The following is a 23403-nucleotide window of genomic DNA, read 5'->3' on the forward strand; positions in this document are numbered from 1 at the left end:
TTGCAGATGAATAAGCTTCAGATGCAAGCTGTCTTTAGCCATGTTTAGATGCTGACCAGAATTATATTAAAAAATTCATAGTGCCTTGGTATGCAAAACTAATCCACGGAAACGGCACAAAGCCTAAGAATTTTCAGCCATTGTACTTCATGCTAATGTGCATGCAGTCTGTTATGATGGAAATAAATGCTAACCTAGAACCATACAAGCCATTTCTTTGAAACTGTCCTATATCACCAAGTTAAGATCGATTAAATGTGACATTTAACAGCATTTCCTGTTTTTTTTAATTATGACAAGCTGTGAGTTCTGTTGAAGAAAAGCATACATAAGCTAGATATTTGATATTACTTACTATTTGACAAAGTCAGTATCTCTCAGTAGCCTTGTTTGTCCCATTCCTTATCATTTATACAAATGTTCCTCTCTCTGAAATACAGAAATGTACTGCCACTTTTCTTTCTTTCCCCACTCTTCTAGGGAGTATTAAAATACTAATTTCTTGCCGACATTTACTGTGCAAACCAAGAACCTGGTACACTGGCAATACCAAGCCAAACTGAATAAAGTAAGAAGTATTATTTTACCTTGGTGAGCCAACCTTTCACAGTAGGTTTAGTATCACTATGAGGAAGGCCAACGGGACTGGTCACTTGCACTCTCAGGATACTCTGTAGAACATGAATCCATTCCTCCAGGATGTTGGGAGAGTCTGCTGTCAGGAAATAGGTTCTCTTTTCTGTCATGAGCTGGAAGGAAAAGGAGTGACTAAGCATAAATCTGCACACCTACAAATCTTTCCTTCAGCTGCTGAGTTTCATTATCCCATACAGATTTTTTTTTGGTGATTCAGAAGGGATTTTTTTGGGGTAAGAAAAAAAGTGCTAACCCTCAAAGCCCAAGTGAAAGAATTGAAACTCAGGTTAATCAAATTCTTAGGAGCTCTCTTGCTATTTCTGTTGTATACTGTGGCTTTATCTCCTCTCATCCTTTCTTGTTTCTCTGTGCTGCTGCTAATTTTTCATTTTAAAGGTGACTACATAAATGTGGGGGTTTTTTTTCTGCCTTCACTTTGCATTGTGTTCTGCCTTCAGTAGCTTGTGACTCTTTGAGAGGAAAGATGCTATGAATTTAATAGTATGAAGCCTTAGCAACTTCCATTCCATAAGGGCAGAAGGTAGCTCACAGGTCAGGCCGTGTGCCTTTCAGTCAATATGAGAGAAACTTTAATGCCACCTTTATAATGAAGTCCTCTAACAGTAATGACTTAAAAATGAACTCAGTGTTGGGCTAACTTCTAATACTTTGGAAGTCAAATTCTAACAGGAATCCAGCAGTTCAGATGTTTCTTCAGACCCTCCAGACATGTAAAGTCAGACTGGAGATCTCGAGCAGAGATCCTTCAGAAAGAGGAGATTCTAGGTTGTTACAAGAATCACTTTTCCCCACAGATTTCAAGCTCTCAGTCCTAACTGCAAAAAAGGGAAGTGCTATGCTGTAAAACAAAACAAAAATAAAGGAGAATTTCTTTCAGTTTCGAAAAGCTGTATTTGAGTTACAGTTTAGCTCTTTCCCCATTATTTATTAAACTACCTGGCTTGTGCCACGAAATACAGGGGCCAGATAAAGTTAGCTCATATCACTTGAGACATACAGTACCATTCAGCCTGAAATAAGTGCTCCCTCACCCAGCAACTGAGTGTGTGGTTATCTGCAGGATGAAAAAGCAACGCTTACCTGGAATGTCTGAGACCCTTCACCTCTGACAATTTGGCACGAGGAATTCAGCTCCATCTGCCCTTGTGGTTTGCGGATAACATCACTCTGAGGAAAGAAAAGCAAACAACTTTTTCAGTAGGGAAAAAAAAGCAGGTGGGTTTTAGAGTACTTAAATACAGCATAATATGCATGTGCAGGTTGGAGTCTGCATTCGTGGGCTGGAAAGGACAGCTGAAGGTTGCCAGGTTGAATATGAGACAGTATGATCCCATTGCAAGGATAAAGCAAAAGTCTCCTCAGTAGCGGCAGACAATATAACAAGAGTAACGGCAACAAATACTGTCTTATGAAGTTCAGATTGGCCATTAGAAAAAAAAACACAACAAAAAGCCCCAACAAACCCTTTCTCACTGGGAATCACAGAATGGCAATACAACATCAAACAGGTACCCAGACAGTGGCTGAACTTCCACCTCTGAAAGTTTTCAGGATTCAGTTAGACAAAGCCACGTGTGGTTTGATCTACAGCTGCTGACAGTCCCTCTTCTGTGTGTCAGTTGGACTAGGGTTTTCCAAAAGTTCCTTCCAACCAACAGTCTAAATTCTGCATCTTTATGAAATTATTTATATATATATGTATGTATGTATATAATATATACGTATAATTTGCTTGTGAATTCTGATGGGTAAACTTAGTATCAGAAATAAAGATGCATTGTGCCTTAAGGTGTATTTTTGTCTTGTCAGAATATGACAACAACTGAAAAATGTTGAAAATAAATCTTCTCAATATTCCTGAATTGTAAGCAAAGATGTGTATATACACAGAAATACTGTGTAATTATGCAGGTATGGAGGAAATTGCTGTGTCCAGAAGAAAAAAAGTATGGAAGGTGAATATCCCTAAATATAATTCTCTGTAATGTAGCTAAGTACAGCAGAATAATGAAGGCCAACAACAAATGTATTTTATTGTATACACAAATTTTGAGTGCATACTGCTAGACTTTCTGAAATAACGTAACTTTGTTTGAAACAGTTGTGAGTTATAAAAAGTATTTGGAAAGGTTTAAATGCACAAACATATTCTCTCAATATTGTTTCATTGATCATTGTAAAACAGCATTTTGCATGAAAGCTTATTTTCAATTTTACCCTAGTTTTCTAATACTTCCATGTGCATGTGGGAGGGTGAAAAATGAAAGAATCCAGCTTTCTCCGCCCTGAAAGTTGTAGTTTTCCTCAGAGCCCTGTATACTGACTAATGAGTATGTTTCTGCGCCTTCTTAGTATTATGATTTATTTTTCCTTAATTTCACCTTAAACATGACCAAAGCTGAGCCATGGTATGCCTTCTGCTTTTCGTCATCTGTAACAAGTTAAGCACTAGGTGTCAAGCTTCTGTCCTTGTGAACAACCTTTCTTCTCCTGGACACTGCCACCACAAGGAGCTTCCCTGCCTAAGCAGAGACCCATGGTTGGACCTGTAGGTGAGACATAAAGCTCTTTGGCAGGACATTTTGGGGGAAGCTTGCCTATGGCTGCCCACTCTGCCCGTGATATCAGCCTGGAACCAGTTCTGCAGACAGCATTCCCCTGTGCCTCCACACAGGAGTAAATGTATCCCAGTGACTCACCGGAGACTTGTAGTACATGATTTGTCTGTTTCTTAGCACAAACCATCGTCTCTTCCACATCTTCACCTGGCTCCCCATTTTCAGCAAGTAACCCGATTTCTCCATGGGCTCCTGGAGGGCAAAAACCAAGAGAGTTATCTTGCATCTCTTGAGATACAAATGAAAGAGTGCTGAAGACATTTGCTGTGCCTCCATAATTTTCTGCTTTACTCTGCCAGATGGGAGTAGCAGCCATCCAATGCCAGTGCTCTCTGCTCAACTTGGAGAGAGTACTAGACTACCCCTGTAGCTGCAAATACCACATTGTGTTATTTTAGAAAGAAGGCATCTGAAGATCGTTTCGCTGATTGTTTGATGAACTGAAAACTTATTTGTCTTCCTACAATAGCAGTGATTTTCAAAAAAAAAAAAAAGTGAAGTTATGATTAGACTCCTGTTCCTTGTCTGCTTGATCTCTTACATTCAAAAGTACAGAATTTAATGCTGCCCATGTTTGAGTTTTTTTCTAGGCCACAATATGCTATCCTTTCTCCTTCCTTCATCTGAATTTCCAAGCTTGCTTTGTCACAGAAGTGTAAGGCCATCATTAAAGTAGAATAAGACTACAGAACACAAGCACAGGTCATCAGGAAAGAATACAGCCCTTGATGCTTATACGTTTATCTAACCACATAACAGAAATTGCACCTTCTTCTGAAGCATCAGATAGCATCTTTTGATACAAACCAGCTGGACCAACAGCCCAGTCTGTTAGAGCACCACTTTGCAGGTGATAATATATTGTAGTTATGCTTTTTCTCTTTCAAGACCAAGGCTCTGTTTGCATCCCTTCATAACTGTGAAGTAGCAAGACTTACAGTGCAGATTCCACCATCAGTGGAATAGGAAGATGTTCGCTGTAGCTTATGTTCTGGCTCTGAATAGTCACCATCCAAGGAGTAGGCATCAGGTGGGATGGCATAGTCACTCTCCGAGCTCAGTGAGGACATAGATACACCTGTTGAAAGTAAAGTATAAGAATCATAGCTAGACAGAGGCATGCACTGAATACTGCACATTCTGAAAGAGTTTTTGAGTTCACCATTAAGGCTTTTTTGTTCAAGAAGAACAAATCAGATCAGACTTTGGAAATGAAAACCCCACTAATCAAACTTCAGAGACCTTCCCCCTTCCCTGCCCCCTGCCCCCCCGCCCAAAAGAAGACAAGTAGTGAGAGTGAGTGCTGGATACTGACAGTGAAATAATTTTGCTGCTGAATAAACAGAGATTTAAAAAATATATTAAAAAAAATAATCAGACTTGCTATCCAAAGCACAGATATACTGTTTTCAGCTTGGAGACATCCAGTATAAAGCCTCAAGCCCCTCTCATTCAAACTAAGGAAAAGGCTCCCTCACCAGCAGTGGGGCTTTGCTTTCTGTGAATCTTCCACCACTGGTCCATGGCAACGCACAGACACATCAGCCAATGAATCACAACAGAAGTTAAGACTACATGAAATGGAATTCTATTTTATTGACTACCAATTGTAATGAAAACTCCACTCAAGGATCCAATTTAACCTTGCCAGCAGTCAAGAAAAATTGTCCTAGCCAGGACCCAAATTACCTGATGCCTCTCAAAGACAGGAAATACTTGCTAATTGGTCAAGAAATTATCAGTTAGTGACACAGACAAAAACTATTTTCTTTAACATGTCAGTACTGGCTTGCTTACAAGAAGTCACAGAAAAGGTATGGATGGCTTCACTGGATACGTGATGAACTTGGGAGATCAATCCTTCCCACAGTCTTAGCTTAGCAATTGCATTGATGGAAATATACCAGTGGTAAAAACCCATCTAAGAGGTCAGGTTTCTATTGAGTAGCTGTTGAAGTCTGCACACATTCTGGGAGAACTCCTTACTACCATCACCAAGGCTAAGCACCTGCCTGTCACTGATGATGCTGTTCAGGACATCTTGGCTCACCCGTGAGGACAGAGTTCATGCTGCTCAGTAGCAATACTCCCACTTTACCTCTCTTCACTGCACGAGGGCTGCCTGGCATGCTAGCTTTCCTGTTCTCGGATCCAGCAGTAGAAGTCCTGAAGCTGGCATGGGAGCCACAGTCATCATCAGAGCCTGACGACTCGTCTAAGAAAGGCACATTGCTGATCTGTGTGGCTTTCTGGAAAACAGACCTATATGGTCAGCGTGTGAGGGAAGAGTTTCCCCAGAACAATTCCTGCTCAATCAGGAGACAGAGCAATCAATGCAGGACCTTCATTGCCCACTACTGTCCCAGGGCTCCTCATTTCCACCCTTTCTAGTCTGAGAACTTCCAAGCTGGACTCTCTAGTCTGATCTGTTTGGGTGTCCTCTGGTTACACCCTCTTACTGTTGCACTAGCACTGTGCTTCCCCATAAGGTCTCAAGAGCCGTCTTCCATTCTCTAGGCTACACCCACTATCACACCTAGGTTCCTACAGCCTCATAGTGCACAATGCAGCTTCCTGGACCAAAACTTGCTGCAGTGCTTTGTATTCCTAAATGCATTTATCATCTCCTACTGCTGCATTCTTTTGGTGTCCAGTACTTCCTGGCATTCTGTAATTTTCTTTCCTTCACTGCACAACTTCATCCCATTCTCTCTCAAATTACTGGCAGCCCTGGACCATGTTTTCGTAAGAGGAAAAGTGAGGTAACTCCTTACCCCCTTCAGCGTAGTGTAGACTGGCACTGTGACATTTCTGTAGATGAGACAGGTAAATGGCCCAGAAGTTGAACGTGGCAAATTGGAAACTGGGAAAATTCAGAGAGAGAGGAAATAATACAAAATGGTGAAAAGGGGGAAGTTTTAATGGAAAGGTACATGTATGTATGTAAGAACTTATGTAGCCTCTTGGAATATCAAATAATGGAGGGCTGCCATCCTGGACAATTTAGCTGCAGAAAGGCCAGGGGATGTGTTACCAATTACACACAACTCCCAGAGACAGCTGCAATGGTCCCTCCATTTGGGCTGTAAGACATATCACCCACCCTGTGCTCCCCATGGTACAATGGCAATCCAGTGCACCATGTCCAAATAGGTAAAAGACATAACAGGGGAAGGTGATGGTGAATCAAAAGACTAAAAGCAGGTCACAGACATGCAGATGCAGAACAGTGTCAGCAAAAGCGATGAAGGAGATAATGCAGTCCCTGAAGATGTCACTGAATGCAGGGGCTCAAACAGCCCAGCACAACCATCCCTGAGATCAGACGTATCCTCTTCCCTTCCTTTCTTTATTCTGGCTATCTGCGAAATCAAATTTACTTTGAAAACAGGCAAGGAAATGAAGAAATGCGAACAGCGAGAAGCTTAGGTCCCAAACTGTCACTGTAAGCTCCCTCTAAAGATGGATCTTGTCTAGAACTTACAGCAGCTGGAAGTATCATTCACTGTGGCCACTTCAGACAACCTCATGCCAGACTTAGCCACAGCATAGATTCGACTCTCCTGGAACAATAATACCATGAACAGCAATGGTCAGAAAAAAACATGATTCCTGCAAAAAGAAACGCTTGTGTCACAGAATCACATCACAATCACACCTTTGGGCAGGAAGGAGGGCCCCTCTAAGAACGATTGCTCTATCCCACCAGATGTTGGGTGAATGACCATTAGTTGAAATGAGCATCTGTGTGCTATTCCCTGAATCACAACAAACTTGGCTTATGTATGCTACAGAGATGATATACACAGAGTGGAACACCTATGTGCAATTATCAATAAATGACTATACCACAGCTTGGAAAAAGCTGGGGTTTTTTTTCCACTTTATGAGCAATACATTAAAATGAATCAAGAACAGCTCTAAACCAGGGCAATCTATTGAGTCACCACCTGCGAAGGATTCCCTTTCTCTGGTAACAGAATGAAAGAAATGCCTGGAATGTTCTCGATAAGCCTGTGTCTCGTTTGTAACAACATATAGAGCTTTCAGTTCAAAGGATCTCCAAGTGCTTCACAAATTGATAAAAATTCCAAGGGAGTAACCCAAACCTGTAACTAAATGCAATGTTATGACTAAGACATCCAGTTTCAAATGGATAAAAATCAAAGCTAGGAATCCTCTTGCTGCTCCTTAAAGCATACAACCAATCACGATCAGATAATGCACATAATACATATACATGAAAGTACTTAAGACTGTAAAGTCAAGTACACCAAAAAAAGAAGTGACGGAATTAATATTTTCTGTATGTATATGCAATTATGATTTAGTCTCTAATGAAATACTATGTGCATTTTTTTCCCCAAATACTTCCTATTCAGGGCATATAATGGACATTTCTTACTGATTAAGCTGCTATTTATTAATGTTTTAGTGTTTGATATACTTACATTTGCCCTACTTGGATAAACTTACTTGACTCTGGTCCGAAGACAAAAGGATTTTTCCTGTGGTGTTCCTGACTATAATACTGCAAGGCTTCATAAATGTTAATAAAAAAATTTTACAAAAACCCTGACAGAGACATCAATGGGTGCTATCACTATTATCCCGAAGAGGAACTCAGACATAGGTAATACTTTGAAGTATCCAGTAGCTTTGGAGTATGCATTTCAAGGTGTGGAGACCCTGACTTTTTGAGAATTTAGCATCATGTAACATTGTTTGTAATGAAAATAACTGAATACAGTTGCAGTACAGAAGTGCTCAGCGCTTCTCTAATCAAATTTACGTGCCAAACTCAGGTTAGACATTCAGAAGGTGTGTGTGGAGCTGATGATCACCTGTGAAAAATTTAGCTTAAGGGACTAGAAGAACCTTACATGGGAACTCTAGATCAGAGAAGGGAATAGTGGCCAATCTCTGAGATGTATTTCCCTTTTTCGAAGCGAGTACACTGTTCATGACACCTTTATGAATTCTGCAGCAAATAAAACAGACATCTTGAAAGCTGCAGTTTCTTTTACTACATTATCCCGCTTCATCCCCAGCACAGGTCCATACTGTGGACTGCATTAAAAGTTATTCCTTTGGAAAAACAGATGTGATTATATTAGGTTTTAAACTGGTGTCATAAAGGACACAGCCTAAGATCACAAATAATGTTAAGTTTTCATAGAAAAAAATTATAAAACATGAGGATTAACAATGAGTGCTTGACTTTGCACTTCAATAAATCATTTGTTTGCCTATGCCTTTAAAAAAGCAAATTGAAAATAATGGAATTATCTTTTTTAATACTACATTGATTTCCACCAAGTTTATCAATTAGATCGACACATTAGTAAACAATCCAAGCATCTGAACTAAAAAGTAACTGAAAGTGATAATAACAGACTTCTCTCTCACGTGAAGTAAGCAATAGGACATGTATATTCACTTTACCAATGGTTTTCACAAAATTTTCTGGATAGCAGAAGCATACCGTGAGATAGTAATGCTGAGATCTAACCCATGTATCTATTCTGGTATTCACAGCTTTTTCTAACTGTGAAACTATCTGGCCTGGTCCACTCACCTGCACTAACTTTTCTGTCTTAAACTCATGACAACAAAACTAAGGATTAACTGCTGATGACTCATAAGGATAAATCCCAATGCAGCACCTCTTTACTTTCATTTTTATTCCTATGTTTCCTGAGTACTATTTTCTTCCATGGATTTTTTTTTTCCTTATAAAGAGAAAAGAAGCGGAATCAGCATGCCCCATGATCTGGAACTGTCAGACTAGACGGTTCAGACATGTGACAGATGTCCACAGGAAACAATTGCTTGAAACCAAGAGCTGTTGTAGCCTAACTGCTGGGCACTACTCAAAGATAAGCAGCACTTCTCAGACTATTGTCCTTCCATTTCTTACCCACGATGGGAATCTGTGCAGTGGTGGTGTGGGAGGTTTACCTCCTGGGTCAAGTACGCCAGCCTCAGAACTCACAGCTTCTCTTTGCCCTGCAGAGAAGTGGTTGATTTCCTCACACACTCCAACTTCTTCCCTCACCAGGCCACGTTCCGTCTCCATCTTCTCCAGTACCCCATCACCATCAATGTCTGTCTCCTTCACTTGCCCATGGCAGTCTACAGAGTGTGTTACGGGCTGGAAGGTGCTAGCCTCTAAGCTCGTTACACGATGGAAAGAATTAACCCCTGGCTGTGGTTGGCTGTAATGTCTCTTGGCTAGTTGGATACTGTCTCTTGGTGTATTGGGAGTTCGTATTTTTGGAAAGGTCATACTACTGCCAAGGCTGCATTCCCTCCCTGTACAGAAGGAATGTGCTGTAACAGCTGACGTTGACACAACCATGGGTGGCTCAGCAGTTTGGAGACGGCCCTCAAGCATGCTCATTATTTCTCCTGAAGAAGAGGAGTCCAGCCGGTGGGAGCGGAACCTGGCACTCAGATCATCAGAGAAGCACGTGCCATCCAAAGCCACTTGTTGCAAGGTGCTCACAGTGCTACAGTTTCTTTCCAAAGATGACTGGAAAGTCAAAGACTCAAGGATTCTTGTGGACTCAGCTGGAGGGTCCAGTGATGCGGGACGAGAGCACCCTAACCTGTGTTCAGAACTTACAGCCGGGAATGCATCTTGCTCTGCGGAGAGTTTCCAGCTTGATGGGTCAGACATGAGCTTCAGTGTGCTCTGGGAAAGCAGAGATTTATCCTCTCCATCCTCAGTAAAAGCGTCACTGGCAAGAACTATGTTTTCTGTAGAGAGGACACGTTTCGTATGTCCTGTGTGACACACCTGTCTGAAACCAGGTGCAAGGAGCACAGATTTCTGGTCTAATTCTCTGGGCTTCAGAGAATTACAGCTCCAAAGAGATTCAAAGGGAGGAATGCTGGTCATATCTACAATGGAGGAGAACATATGGTTAGGGCATTCAAATGCTTTATTGTGTAAAATGTTACTTGCTAGTGTAAGTTGTTCATGTCAGTTGTATTTCAATAGCATCCTGGCCTGGTTAGGACTATACAGAATGAAAAGGAGATTGCTGGGCACAGCTATAACAGAAGTGCTATATATGTACAATTGGGAATAGTAAAATAGAAAAGATTACTAGGAAATGATTAATTGATGTTTCTTACAAAAGTGGAATTAAGGGTGCCTAATGAAATTATCAGGTAGTACGTTTGAAATTTACAGAAGGAAGGGGTGTTTTCCAAACCAAAAAGGAAATAGAATGCTGTGGTATCCAAAAGATAGGCCAGGAAAAGTAATTTATCAGTGGTACAAACTTTTGGCCTCAGAACTTCCTAGAACACTGACAGCAGAAGCTGGAAGGGTGCATGGAGAGAAGGACAACTCTACTTGCGATATTTTCTTCACTTTTTCCTGAAACATCTACAGCCAAGCAGGAGACAGGGTACTGGCCTAGGCAAGCTTTCAGTCTAACTCAATATAGCAGTTTTTACTCTTACCTACCCACAATTATGTCTCCTCTCTTAAAACAGCCATGAGAAGGAAGTATACCTATCCACACAATGCTTTGTCAAAAACCATCTAAATGGCCAAAACACTGCTTAGCATGGCTTTTGACTTCAATGAACCTACAATTATTCAAGCCATCAATTAAGCTGGTATGGGTCCTCCCATTCCTAAGAGCTAAATGAGGCTTCTGGCATATGTATGGAGAGCTTCTTAACCATCACACCCATCAGTGAGGTTACGCTCTTTTCAAGAATTTCCCCAGAGCTTTTTGCTATCCTTTTGTGCTACGTGACCCAAGCAGTGCTTTTTGTCAGTAAGTTTTATAACAGTTACTTAACATGTTTTTGCTGTAAAAACTTCTTTTATTTTTTCTTCCCCTTCAGTTACTACATTAGATGATGACATAAAAGATCCTAGATTGCCTCCATTGTTCTTTTTCTATTTAGTACCTATACTTTATAATTCTTCTACTTTCTTCCTTTCCATAATTACTAGATTTAAAGACAATCTCAGCTTTACAGGTTCTGCTGAGTAGCAGCTTTAGAGTATGAGAAAGTGTGGATAAAACTTGGAGTGGCAGAGGATGTTACTTTACGATTTTGATTGACCTTGGCATTTATACATTGCCTGACTGAAAAGAATCAAGTCATAAGATGCTTTGGAAATTGCCTAAATATGGGTGAGTGTGATTCTGCACAGCTATCACAGAAAATGCTGCTTGAACATCAAACTCTACAGGCACTGCTTAACCACTAGTGGGATTTACAAGGAAGTAGAAACAAACTGAAGACACAAAGTAATGGAGGGAAGGGCAAACAGCAGAATAAATCACTGTTGATTGTGCAGAGGATGAAACCCACTTCGGGAAACACAGCTGAAAAAAAGACAACCATGAGACTCTGACCTTGGCACTTGAGTTACAAGGAACTGAATGCTAACAAAGCTATTCCTAACACATAATGCTGGCACACACAAAACCTGGCACACATTTTCCCCTGCCCCTGAGGTAAATCACTAGTATAGGCTGACAAGAGGCCATTCATTTCAAATATTATTGGTATTTTTGCAGCTTCCTAGACGTGACAGAAGATGAAACAGAGGAAGTTGTTACTATTAGCATGGCAAGCAAGAAGATAATTGTCTCTCTGCAGAGGCCTCTGAATTCAGCCTGGCACAGTGAGACTAGTCGGGGGTAAGAAGAGAGGGCAGAGCTGTTTACTGCCCAGAGAGTTGGGATCGAGGGAACACTTAATACCAGATTATTAACGCAGCTTACCAGCCATTCTCTTTTTGTAAACAGCCAGAGCCAGAGGGGATGAGAAAAACCCAGTCATAAAGCATTTAGCTAGAAACGTGGTGGGATTTAGAAGGAATTTTGCCCTATTCCCTTGCTGTGGAGTGATAGGAATGCCAGAAAGTCTTCTGCAGGAAAGAAATGCCCCCTGCCTGCATGCCCAGTGAAGTTCTGAAAACTAGCTCATCTTACTCTGCCCAAACCAAGCTCATTAAAAAAAATACAGGAAGAAAATAGTTAAGAGAGAATTTCATCTTTAAAATGTGCTGTGACGAATGGTGCTGATTTCAGGCTCTGGAGACCAAAGTTCTTCATCTGTCCACCAAACAAGAACCACACAAGCACCGTAAGCAGCTTTCTCCAACACAACCTGATAGCACAGAGAAACCCAGCTTCTAAAGGCAGACCAGACAGCTGCTGCCTTGGCCCATTCAGTCCTCAGTTACTCAGCTCACATGCCAGCAGAGGTTCTGTGGGGATGAGGATAATTCGCCTATGGACGTAAAGTGAAATACCTCAGGGACTGCTACCCTGCGCCACTGAAGTGAACGTAGAGTTTTTCTATGTATTTCAATGACTGCTTCTAATTCAGGAGCTCTGTGGCTTATTTTAATGGCAAAAGCAGACTCTGAGTGAAAAAAAAAAAGGGGGGGAGGTCTGTGTTCAATCTCTGGTGGGAAACCAATTAAGAGCTTTTAAAGCAGGTAAGCAATTTTATTCCCATCTTAAAAATGAACCCACTGAGGAACGGAGCCATTCTATTGCTTGCTCACTGTCACAAGTGCTAATTTCTAACAAAGTTAAGAACACAACCCAGGAATGCTGACTTCCACTCTTGTGGTGGTTACTAGGCTACAATGCCAGGTGAACACATTTACCTTGCAATGTATCCTGAAGGGCTTCAATTTGCTCCGTCAGCCTCTGATTACAGTTTTTCAGGTGGTAATTTTCTAGCTCAAGCTATGAAACAACAAAAACAAAAAACAAAAAATAATGCAAAACTGTGTGTGCGTGTGTTCCACTATACAGAACATGTCTTCATCTTCATTACATTCCAGTATTTGAACAGGAAAAGGAAAAAAGGATGGGTAAGTCTACCAGTCACCTTGAAATCCTTCTCCTCAGCAGCTCCACTGGACAACCCACTTAAACACTTTGCTGTGCTTTCTCAAATAGCTTCTGTATATACTATTCACGCTTCTCAAGTAGGTATTTTAATACTTCCCTGCTATTGTTTATCATTTACTCCTGTTCCAGAAATAACTGCCTTGAAAGAGACAATCAAAAAACTTTTACCCAGGAGGAGCATTTCTCCCTTTCACCCTGTATGTGGTAAAAGATGATCTCCTCTACCCAGGGGACCAAAGAAAAAAACAAAACATTAAGGTTGTATTTACGTTTGCAATTAGTACACAAGTGATTCTTTGCAAATTTGCCCTGTGCCTCTGCTTGAAGAGTCTGAGCACACATTTTCAAACGCAGCAGTGCGACACCCAAAGAAGCTTCCCTCTTAATGGAATCTAAGCTGAAATTGCATTCATGGTGCTGCCTAGAGACACCCATTTGCAAAAAAAGATGCAAAGTCCTTTGATTGGCAGTGGTTTGCTTGTGCATGGTATGCACCTAGAATCAGCATCTGGCATGAACTTCACTGCCAGTAAAGACACAAAGTAAATGGATGGTCCTGGATTCACACCAGGTCAACCCCTGTGTTTCCTCCTTTGTGCTGCACCAGTCGGTAATGTAGACGCACCTTAAGTTATCTCACATAGGAAAATGAAAGAGAAGCAGCACAGCAGCTCAGTGAATTGTCTAGGCAATCTAATGAGATTAGAAAGTCACAATTACTGCCCACAAAGACTGCTTCTTCCAACTCCAACAAATTCCCTTTCTGGCATAAGCTGGGAAATCTATGGCTTTAACTTGGAATGAAAGGGAAAGACCAGATAGCCCTACTCCCAGCTGTAAACTATTACTGCATCTTTAAAACTGTGTGCTGACCCATTGCTATCTCTGTTTTTCTAGAGAGTATTGAATTAGGCCCAGATAGAGGAATAAGTCCACAGGACGGACAGGAAGGAGAGGTTAGACATGAGAAAATGCTGAGCAGTAGGAAAATAGCATTAGTCAGAGATGACAAATTAAGGAAGAGCAAAGGACATGTGTTTGTGTCATAGCTGCTTTGTCAGAAAAAGAAACAGAAACCGCACCCAGAGAAAAAAGGGAGAGGCAGAAAGTTAGGTGAAAGTCACTTGTGACTACTAAGTCTTCAGAGACTGCTATTGGGCATTAGTGATTTCACAATCATTTATAGTTTGCCCAAAGCAGTAACTAGCCCTCAGTAAGAGGGACAACCCTAGCTCTGCAACTGAGCGTGTGTAGGGCCAAACAAGCAGAAAGCCTCTGTGGCAGATTGACTGTCCTCAGATTATTGTCCTACATCGGAGCCCACTGGCAGCACAGCCACTGTGCCTAGTCATAGGCCTTGAAAGCTGGCAGCAAGCTAAAGACTCACCTCTCTCAGCTTAAATGTTACCCACTCTTTGATCTTGGCAGCTTTCTCTTGAACAATTTTGGCTTCCTCAGTCCTCAACTGTTTCTGTGCCAAAAAAAGATTAGATGCATTAGGAGAGTACAACTAACTGTTCTCAGTAAGTTATTGCACCAGGAGTGACTTAAACACTGAAGCTTCCATTCCAGATGTAAGATTGAAGACTGCTATTTGGATATTATTATTTAGCTGGCCTCTGAAAAAACAAGCTCTAAGCTGTCTTACATGGTCCCTGGAGTCAAATTCAGAGGGTTGTTTCAAAAGTTTGTTGTGCAATAGCAAAATCCAGCTCAGGTAACAATTGCCCACCTACCAAAGTTTCTTTTGAGTATCGTCTGCAACTTTTCCTGTTTTAGATGATTGTGCAATGTTGTGGTTTGCTGTTAAGCATCTGTAGTGTTCCCCCAGCCTACACACACACATATGGTTGGCTGAAATTAATAAGAATTAAACAGTGCCTGTAAGTGATGTATAAAACAGTGTAATTCTTCCAAGCCAAAGGGATTCGATTGCTGCAAGCACAGGTGTAGAGTATAAACTTTAAAGGTGCATGAGATGCAAACTAATACCAACAATGTAACACACACAACATTCATATTGAGAAAGTAAATTTAAAAAAAAAAAAAAGACAGCAAACTCAGGATAAAAAAAGCTCCAAAACTTGACCTTGAAATGCTAAGACCTAAGGTTTTGAGATGGTATAAGTGGTTGTATGTTTACATATCCATTAAAACAGATTCTAGTCCACACAAAGGTGTTATGGGAATACTGTTGATTTGCGCAATGAACATTTTTCCTCAAGTATCTGCTTGGGTGATATTGCTACAACATCACTGTTGCAGCTGTGTTTTCTCAGCTGCAGTTTTTTCCTTTTCTGGGAATTTCCTTTGAAACATGCTGGATTGATACTATGATCACCTGAAGCCTTCTGTTCATCTCCTGTGTGGCTTGATCAGAAGCAATATCACTGAAAGGTCTCCTATCTACATAATGACTTAAGCACCTACAAGGAGAAATCAGTTCCAGGAGCAAGAGAGGGAGGGAGGGGGAATATACTCTGTATGGCACATTCAGCCCTGTTTTCTCTGATTAAATGGACAAAGGTAATACCTTCTGGTAGCAGTTGGTGGTTTCCCTGCTAGATTTTTTTTTTTTTCCTAATGTGAACAAATGCCAGCCATTATGATGAAAATGTCAGTGCTTCCTCCCCTTCCTTTTTAAATTTTTCACACTGAAGAGTGTAAGTTAATTTAATGAATACCATATAAAAACACAATATTCTGCAGGAAATTCCCCACATCTTCACATTGCTTTTAATCACCATGTGCTATTCATCACCATAGTTGCACATTTAAAAGCTCTGATTCAAATATGTTTGCTGATTTTAAAATAGACCTTGGCAACATTTTGGGTAGCATTAACATTTGTAGTTGAGCATAATGAAATAAAAGTAATCAAATCTGATGCTTCAAGCGGAGGATTTATTTAGTTTTTCTCCCTGAACATGGCTGTGTTTGTTCCTAATCATCAGATACCAGCCTTTGCAGGAGTCAGAATATTAGACATGCCTATTGGTTTGAAATGATCTGGCACATATAGTGGATCTAATGTAGTCCTCTGAATACCCATCACGTGGGTAATGCCTTTGAATCCCTAACGACCCAGACTTGTCTGAGATCAGGGACCTAGAGGTAAAAGGTTCAGAATATTGCTATGCTACATGGTGAAGTGCAATGCCAAGATTTTATTTAAAATCCTAAAGTAGAATAGTGACATGGCAACAGCATTGTCACAGAGCTTAGAAAGCCCTGCCTCTAAGCAGCACCAATTCACTCAGGCACAGCACCCGCAGATGCAGTTATTGTGCTTTAAGATCAAGAAGCAATTAGAGATTCTTTATGTTCCATGTTATCATGTGGTCCAGACACAGCCTCAGTGTTCTCTTAACAAGACTCTAAACTCAATAGCTCTCCCCATTCCAGTGAAAAGAAATAGGATGCCTTACAGGCACCCTTAGTGACATTCCAGCGCTGCCACTGTCCCATCCCATTCTGAAACTAAACTGGTGACCCTGATAAAGTGTTTCTTGTCTGAAATTGTCAAGCTTCAGCTTTCGTTTCTAGAATCTCATTTTGCCTCTTGTTGCTAGAATAAAAAGATTTATACTAACAGAACATTCTGTCCCACTTGCGTTTGTTGATTTTAGTCAAATCACACCTCACATTTTTTGGGTAAATCAGAATTTCTTCCATCTTTCATTGCAAAACCTGCTTCAAGACCTTGATTACTATTGTAGCTCCTTCTGAACACCTTTCTCTCCAATGCAGAAATTTCATCTACATTCTGCCTGAGCAAGCTGGCCTCGGGAAGTGACCTGAAACCCAGAGTATTACAAAGACCTGATGACTGACCTCCACGCTACATTTGGTCTGAGTAAGTTCAGACAGCTTAGCAATCTATTTTGCCCTTGAAATAGGTGACAATTAGTTAAATGTAAAATGTAACTCAAATGTCAAAGTATTTTTTGTATAAAATTCTAATAAGCTATTTCCATTTAAACGTATTTACTTTTGAACATATAAGAATACCTCATTCCTCGTGTTATAAAGACCACTAGAGCTGAAATACAAGCCCTGCTGTAGATGTAGTTCCTTCCTTCCACCAACTGAGAATGGAAGAGACTAAGAACTATCCATACGGGGAAACAGCTGCTCTTTTATAATGAGGACATCTGGCAAGAGATGAACTATGCTAAAGGATTTCTGAGGACTGGGAAAAGTCCCTTCCCAAGAAGCAGCAAATACTGAGTCAGAGATGGGCCACATCATGATTTTGAAGAGCAATCTGGATGCTAGGAAGCCAGAGAAATACTGTGACAACTCTAGAATTACAATTCAGGGTCTCAACACTAACTCAACAGTAACATAAGGAAGTCCTTTAAGGACATTGACCAGTTTCCTATAATGAAGAGACAAGGGCTACTGAGGCTGAATGGATGTTTTTGTCTGAAAAGAGAAAGGAAGGAGAGGATCTTGCACTGAGCAGGGCATCATTTTACAGCTGATCTGAAGGCAACTGAGATGCTAACATGTAACGGAGACATAATCTGTACCTTTGAAACATACATTACAGAGTACCTCCAATTTGTGAAAGCTACAGGTCTTCCTGTAGAAAATATCTTCACCTGTTTCGCTAGCTGTGTCTCCAATCTGTTGATTAGATCTTCTTTTCCTTGCACTGTACCCATCAGCTCTTGGTACTTCCTATGCAGAGTGCTGTCTGATTCACCGGTCTTCATGTTGGTTAGTTTCATCTTCTCTTCCATAACTCTGACCTGTAACAACAATCAGAGGGAGATAACAAAACAAAACAATGCAAATGAAGGAGTTCTTGTCTAGTGGTAAGACCCTAACTGAGAGTATTTGTGGGTTTCATCTTTTTGAAGTTGGAAACGGAAGAAAAAAACCCAACCTTCAAGTCACACTTGGTTTATATTCACATATGTGAAAAGAACATTGTCCATTTATTTGTAATGCTGAAGCAGGAACAGACGCAAACTGAACCATGAAAAGATAAGCACATCATGAATTGTGAAATATTTGCCCACTATTAGCCAAAGAGACCATACAGGCACTATAGTCTACATAGATATATGGGCAAGGTACACCACATTTTACTCCTTTGCAATACCACGGTCAGCTTTTTACCTCATTTCCTATCAAAGTATACACCACAAAATCCTGGATATTTGCTTCAGGTCAAGATTTCTATACGGAAATGTACTACAGAGTTCCTTCCTCCTCCTACCCCCAGCTTAGACAACATTCTGGCAACTTCTGGCTTTCTGACATGTGTTTTCGCCACACCTGCTAAGGAGTTACCATGTTAGATATTTCAGAAGTTTTGCCTATCTTTGCTCTCCTGCTGTAACGCTCCTTCACTACAGACAAAGTTTCAGTGCACCAAAATCTAGCTGCTGCTGAAGCTTTTCAGGTTTTTAGCTAATTTTGAAAACCTCTTTGCTTTCTTCAAAACCTACAGCTCTCGATATGCCAGTCTGTTTTATAATTACATCACCCTATTGCAATGGATTATAAGATTTCATTTCTAAAGGTGAATGGAATTCCGACTTAACTCAAATCTGCTAATTGCAGCATTTGATGATGGGAAAATATCTGTTTCCAACACATCCCAGAGGGACTAAATCTGCAAAGAAACCAACTCCAGATACCAATAATTTTGCATGAGTTTGGAACCAGGAAGGCAGAATGCAGGCAATGGTCCGAGCACTTAACAGAGTCTGTGCAAGAGAGTTACTTATGCTCTGTTGAGCAGCCTACACTTCATACTTGCAGAAGCTGTGTTTTGTCCTCCTGTCTGCCTGCATTAGGCAGAGAAGCAAACTGCCTCTTCCTCATACTGAATCAGAAAGGTAGGCGCCCAACATCCGAGCCAGAAAACTAAGCCTGCTGAGTCGGATGTGTTTTCATTAGAGTTTAGGGTGATTATAGTAAAAAGAAATGGCCCCTCCTTTCTGTCTGATGCCTAAATGCTGACTCTGTACTAGAGGCTCAGAGAGAGGACTGCAAACATGTGATTTCCTTAATTGAGGTTGGCAGCTACAGGGAGCCCATTGAATTAACAAATCCAACCTCCCAGACTCCTGGAGAGAAAGATAACAAGGGATTTTACACTTGATGTGGAGCCCTCTCATTTGTCAGCTGCTTCTCATTCATGGTGAATATACTTGTTAGTCAAAGGGAACGGTCCTACTCCTTATGCAGTCACTTCTTCAGGCTGTCAGGCAACAGTATTTCTCTAGGAACGCTTATCTTGGGATGTGGATAGGGCTGCTGGAAAGGCAGACCCTAGAGCTTTGAGGTTTGCTAGTCTCTAGGATTTGCCAACACATGGCTGCAGAACTGCTGGTGGCAGGTGAGTGAAGGCAACCCTCATTTCTGCTGGTGGCAGCTGACTGAAGGCAACGCTCATTTCTCCTACAACTTCTCAGCCAAGTTCTCCCTTTCTTACCCATTCCCTGACCTGGATTTGACTTGGTCTCCACCTGCTCCCTGGCTGTCATTGCATGTCACCATATTCATGGACACTCTACTCCTGTTATTGAAGTATCTGCTAGTATGAAACCTCCTTCATTGGCCTATGACAATAACTACATTCCCTGCTGGTGCTGTCACAGTGACACTGTTACCTTTGCCTGTCTTGGCTGGGTGTGAACTTACCGATACCACTCCCAAGAACAACTGTTGTTCTTGGTTGGCAATTGCTAATCTAGCACAGAGGCCAACAGCACGGTGACTAGACATAGCATCTTAACTATATTTAAGCTGGTCAGAAAAAAATTGTGACAGCAATATCGAACTGGCATGTCTACATTTTGCAGACAGAATACCTTACCAGCTTCTTCAAGATGTTGATTCCTAGGCAATATGTTTCCCAGTGCTTCTAAAACTACCTATTCAGTCCTGCATTACTTAAGTCCTCTTTGACAGCCATTCTTGGCCATCTTGCATGGCTCTTTGTTCTGAACTTTAATCTCTGACTCAATGCTCAGTCCTGCAGCTCTTGCCCAGCTGGACGAAGCTGACTGACTTCAAACCCTCCCTTCAGCAGTGGTCTGCCGTGATGCAGGAGCTCAGACCATCTGGCCCTTCCTAGCTCTTTTGTTTTTACAATACTCCTTACAGCACAGACTGTACAACAGTTTGCTTTCCAAAGATCCATTACTCTTTATAGCCTGTTCACAACCTGAATTCTCTCTCTCTCCCCCCTTCTCAATGGAGAAGCATCCTCAATTCAAGAAGCATAGAAGGACTAGCTTAAACAATATGCCTAATTTTTAGATGGTTGCAGTAATATGCAATGAATCCAGGTCTTACTGCTTTCTCCGCGGGCTTCCAAGCCAGAGCACTAATTACTAAAAAGGAAGTCCAAAACAAGTGACAGGTTTTGCAGACACACCCTTACTTCTTTTGCAGAACCTTCTCTACTTGTAGACAAGTCCTTACCAGTACTCTTAAATATTTGTTTTCTGAGGACCTGCCAGACAGCTCTATCTCTGCATTTTAATCCTGAGGCACAGCATCCCCTTCCTTTTCCATAACCAGGCATGCCTATCATGGATGAGGGAGTAAAGGAAGTGAAGCTGAGAGGCAGATATAAGGTGCTGGTTTTCACTTAGGCTTCAACCTATATAGGCGCCTGTTTGTAACTCAGGCTCAAAGACTGGGAAGTAGACCAGAAGATCCATTCACCACTGTAAATCAGTGTTTCCCTAGCAGAGCACAGCGTTGCAGAGTGCTGTCTGTATGCTAGACTGGAAGGAATTTAGAGTAAGTTTCTGCTTGGCTTGTACCAGAGCAACCATAAGAGAATCTCTTACCTGTTTCTCTGCGTCCTCAGCTCTTTGTTCTGCTTCTATCACTCTCTGTTCCAACTCCTGCATCTTCAGAGCCAAAGGATGGAGGGAAGAGGGGGAAAGAAACAAAAGAAATTAACATCACCTGGAAATTCACTGGTTTTACCCAGGAATCTTCCATTTCTTGTGCAGGTCTACAGATCTTTGGCATCTTTTGGGTTAACTGGACAGCTTTGATCAGGAAAAAAAAAAAAGTCTTTGACCTTTTCCAGTCTTTTGCCCTACTTTGAATTTACCGGAACTGTTTTCTCATTAGTAAGCTTCATCATTCATTACACGGGTCAAGGGAATGGTCCCAAAGTCTTGACCCTGTCTCTACAATTTACACACTATGGGCTATCCCTGCAAGAAGCCTGTCTACAGCATGCCATTCTTTCCTGTTTTTATTTCAGCTAGGATTCATTCACAATGGTAAATAAAAATGAATACATCTTGGAAAGCTCACAGTAGGTTTTCTACGATGCCACTTTATAAACAATGAATACTTTGTTTTGGCTTCAAAAGCATCACAGCCTCATAACTGACAAGATTAACAATGGTCTTAATTTTCCTATGCTTCTTTTCATTTTAAAGAGCTTTGCAAACTGACAATTATGTGATTTTTTTTTTTATCTCAGCATTGCTGCTATTGAAGTCAAAGGACACTGAATAGAATTTTATTCTAAATGTATATAAATCACTTAATTCTCAGTGAAATGCAGATATAACTGGGGTTCCTCTAACAACTCACCAAGAGAGCCCAGCCTTTTTTTTTTTTTAATAGCAACTAGGATCTCATTCAGTGCTTGCAAAGTAATCTTCCACCACCTGCCCTGCTTCAATAGGTCTCAGATTTAAGCCCAGTAATATGAAGTCAGTGACACTAAGTTTCATCCACTAAGCTGCAAAATTTGAGGGATGCTTCACAGAGTTTCCATCATTTACTTGTGTTTTACTAATGAAGGAGTGACATAGAAGCAGCTTCAGAAGATTAAAAGAATCATGCTTCAAGCAGAAAACAAACTATAAGTGGAACTGAGATCCTTTTCTCTCCAGTGCATTTTATGATTCTTGATAAAGCACTAGCACCAAGTATTCAGATTGGTCACTACGAGGACCAAACCAATACTTCTTGGGTTGATCACCCAGAATGGAGATGTCAGCATTCCTGTGTTTCCATTTCCCTTCCTTCAGATGACAAAAAGACAGTCATCCTTTTTATACGTACATATTGATCATAAAAGCAGACTGACACCTATTGAGAAACATATCAGAAAGGTACATAAATGTAGTCACCTCAATAGTCACGTAACTAAAAAAGCCTTGCCATAGCAAATTCAAACCATGAAGATGAGAAAATGCCACATTTAGCACGATACCTCTCAGGTTTGTTTTTCAGTCAAGCAATCAAGGACATCACAATTTATGGAGCTTAATAACCAAATTAAAGGCCATTTCTTTGGCAGAGGAACAGAAAGAAGTCACAGAAGATTGCACAGACGGCCAAAGGTCCTCTGACCTAGCCTCTAAGAGTCTTGGTAGAGACTGAGCTCAAGGCAATATAACACTGATAGCAGTGGTCTGGGTTACAACACGAGTCTGTGTCCATTAGGAACAGTGATCTACCCCCGCATTTATCTATTAGTCTGTGGATAGCCATCACCACAGACAGGTAGTAGCAAAATATACTGCTGAAAGACATACGCTAACTGGAGACATAATACACCTTGTGAAACAATGACTATTTATGACAGTAGCTTCAAAGCCAATGTCCTCCACTAGTTTTCTGATGAATTGACAGGGTCTACATTCACAGCACAGACTTTAGATGAATCTCGGGGCCTTTTCCCAAAGGTGATCCTCTTAGACTGATAATTCAATCCTTCACAAGGTGGGCAATCTCCATGAAAGACTCAGGTTATTTTAAGACAGCACTGTTCTGACTGAAAAACTCCTTGTTGTCCCAGCCTCGTGACAGTTTGCTTTGCATTGCTAGCAGTCCTGGTTCCTCATCAGGACAGAGAATGTATGTTGGGACCATTCCTGTTCACTAAAGAGTTATGAAACTTCTTGTGCAAGCAGGGTGACCTGGCTAAGTTCCAGTCAAACCAATTACTCTTGTCACCCTAATTCCCTCCGTAGCCTTAAATGAACTTTTCTTAACTTCCTGTACGACATTGTTGGGTTGTCCTACTATGAACTGTTAAATAACTGCTGTGTTTCTCATGTATACAAAATGATTACTTCACCCATCCCCAGTATCAGCTGTCTCTCACTGGACCACATTCAGATTTAATACATCCATGCTTGTAAGGCTCTTTCAAATCCCTCAATGAATTAATAATAATGCTTGGTATTTACATGGGTCCTTTCATTCAAAAT

The 23403-nt window shown here is 41.0% G+C and overlaps 1 protein-coding gene across 1 annotated transcript in view; it reads right to left on the reverse strand.

Annotated features, from left to right (window-relative positions):
• Nucleotides 1-23403, reverse strand: part of PLEKHH1 (pleckstrin homology domain containing, family H (with MyTH4 domain) member 1) — a 44906-nt gene that overhangs the window by 17850 nt on the left and 3653 nt on the right. The window contains exons 2-13 of the mRNA XM_009883482.1: nt 21007-21069; nt 17791-17940; nt 14571-14654; nt 12934-13015; nt 9196-10181; nt 6760-6838; nt 6050-6138; nt 5374-5524; nt 4214-4353; nt 3357-3467; nt 1738-1824; nt 588-749 (exon numbers count right to left, since the gene is read on the reverse strand). Of these exons, the coding sequence (XP_009881784.1) occupies nt 588-749; nt 1738-1824; nt 3357-3467; nt 4214-4353; nt 5374-5524; nt 6050-6138; nt 6760-6838; nt 9196-10181; nt 12934-13015; nt 14571-14654; nt 17791-17940; nt 21007-21069 (2184 nt within the window). The remainder of the gene's footprint in view (nt 1-587; nt 750-1737; nt 1825-3356; nt 3468-4213; nt 4354-5373; nt 5525-6049; nt 6139-6759; nt 6839-9195; nt 10182-12933; nt 13016-14570; nt 14655-17790; nt 17941-21006; nt 21070-23403) is intronic.

The sequence above is a fragment of the Charadrius vociferus genome, unplaced genomic scaffold (assembly GCF_000708025.1).
Source record: "Charadrius vociferus isolate BGI_N301 unplaced genomic scaffold, ASM70802v2 scaffold34, whole genome shotgun sequence".
Lineage (NCBI taxonomy): Eukaryota > Metazoa > Chordata > Aves > Charadriiformes > Charadriidae > Charadrius > Charadrius vociferus.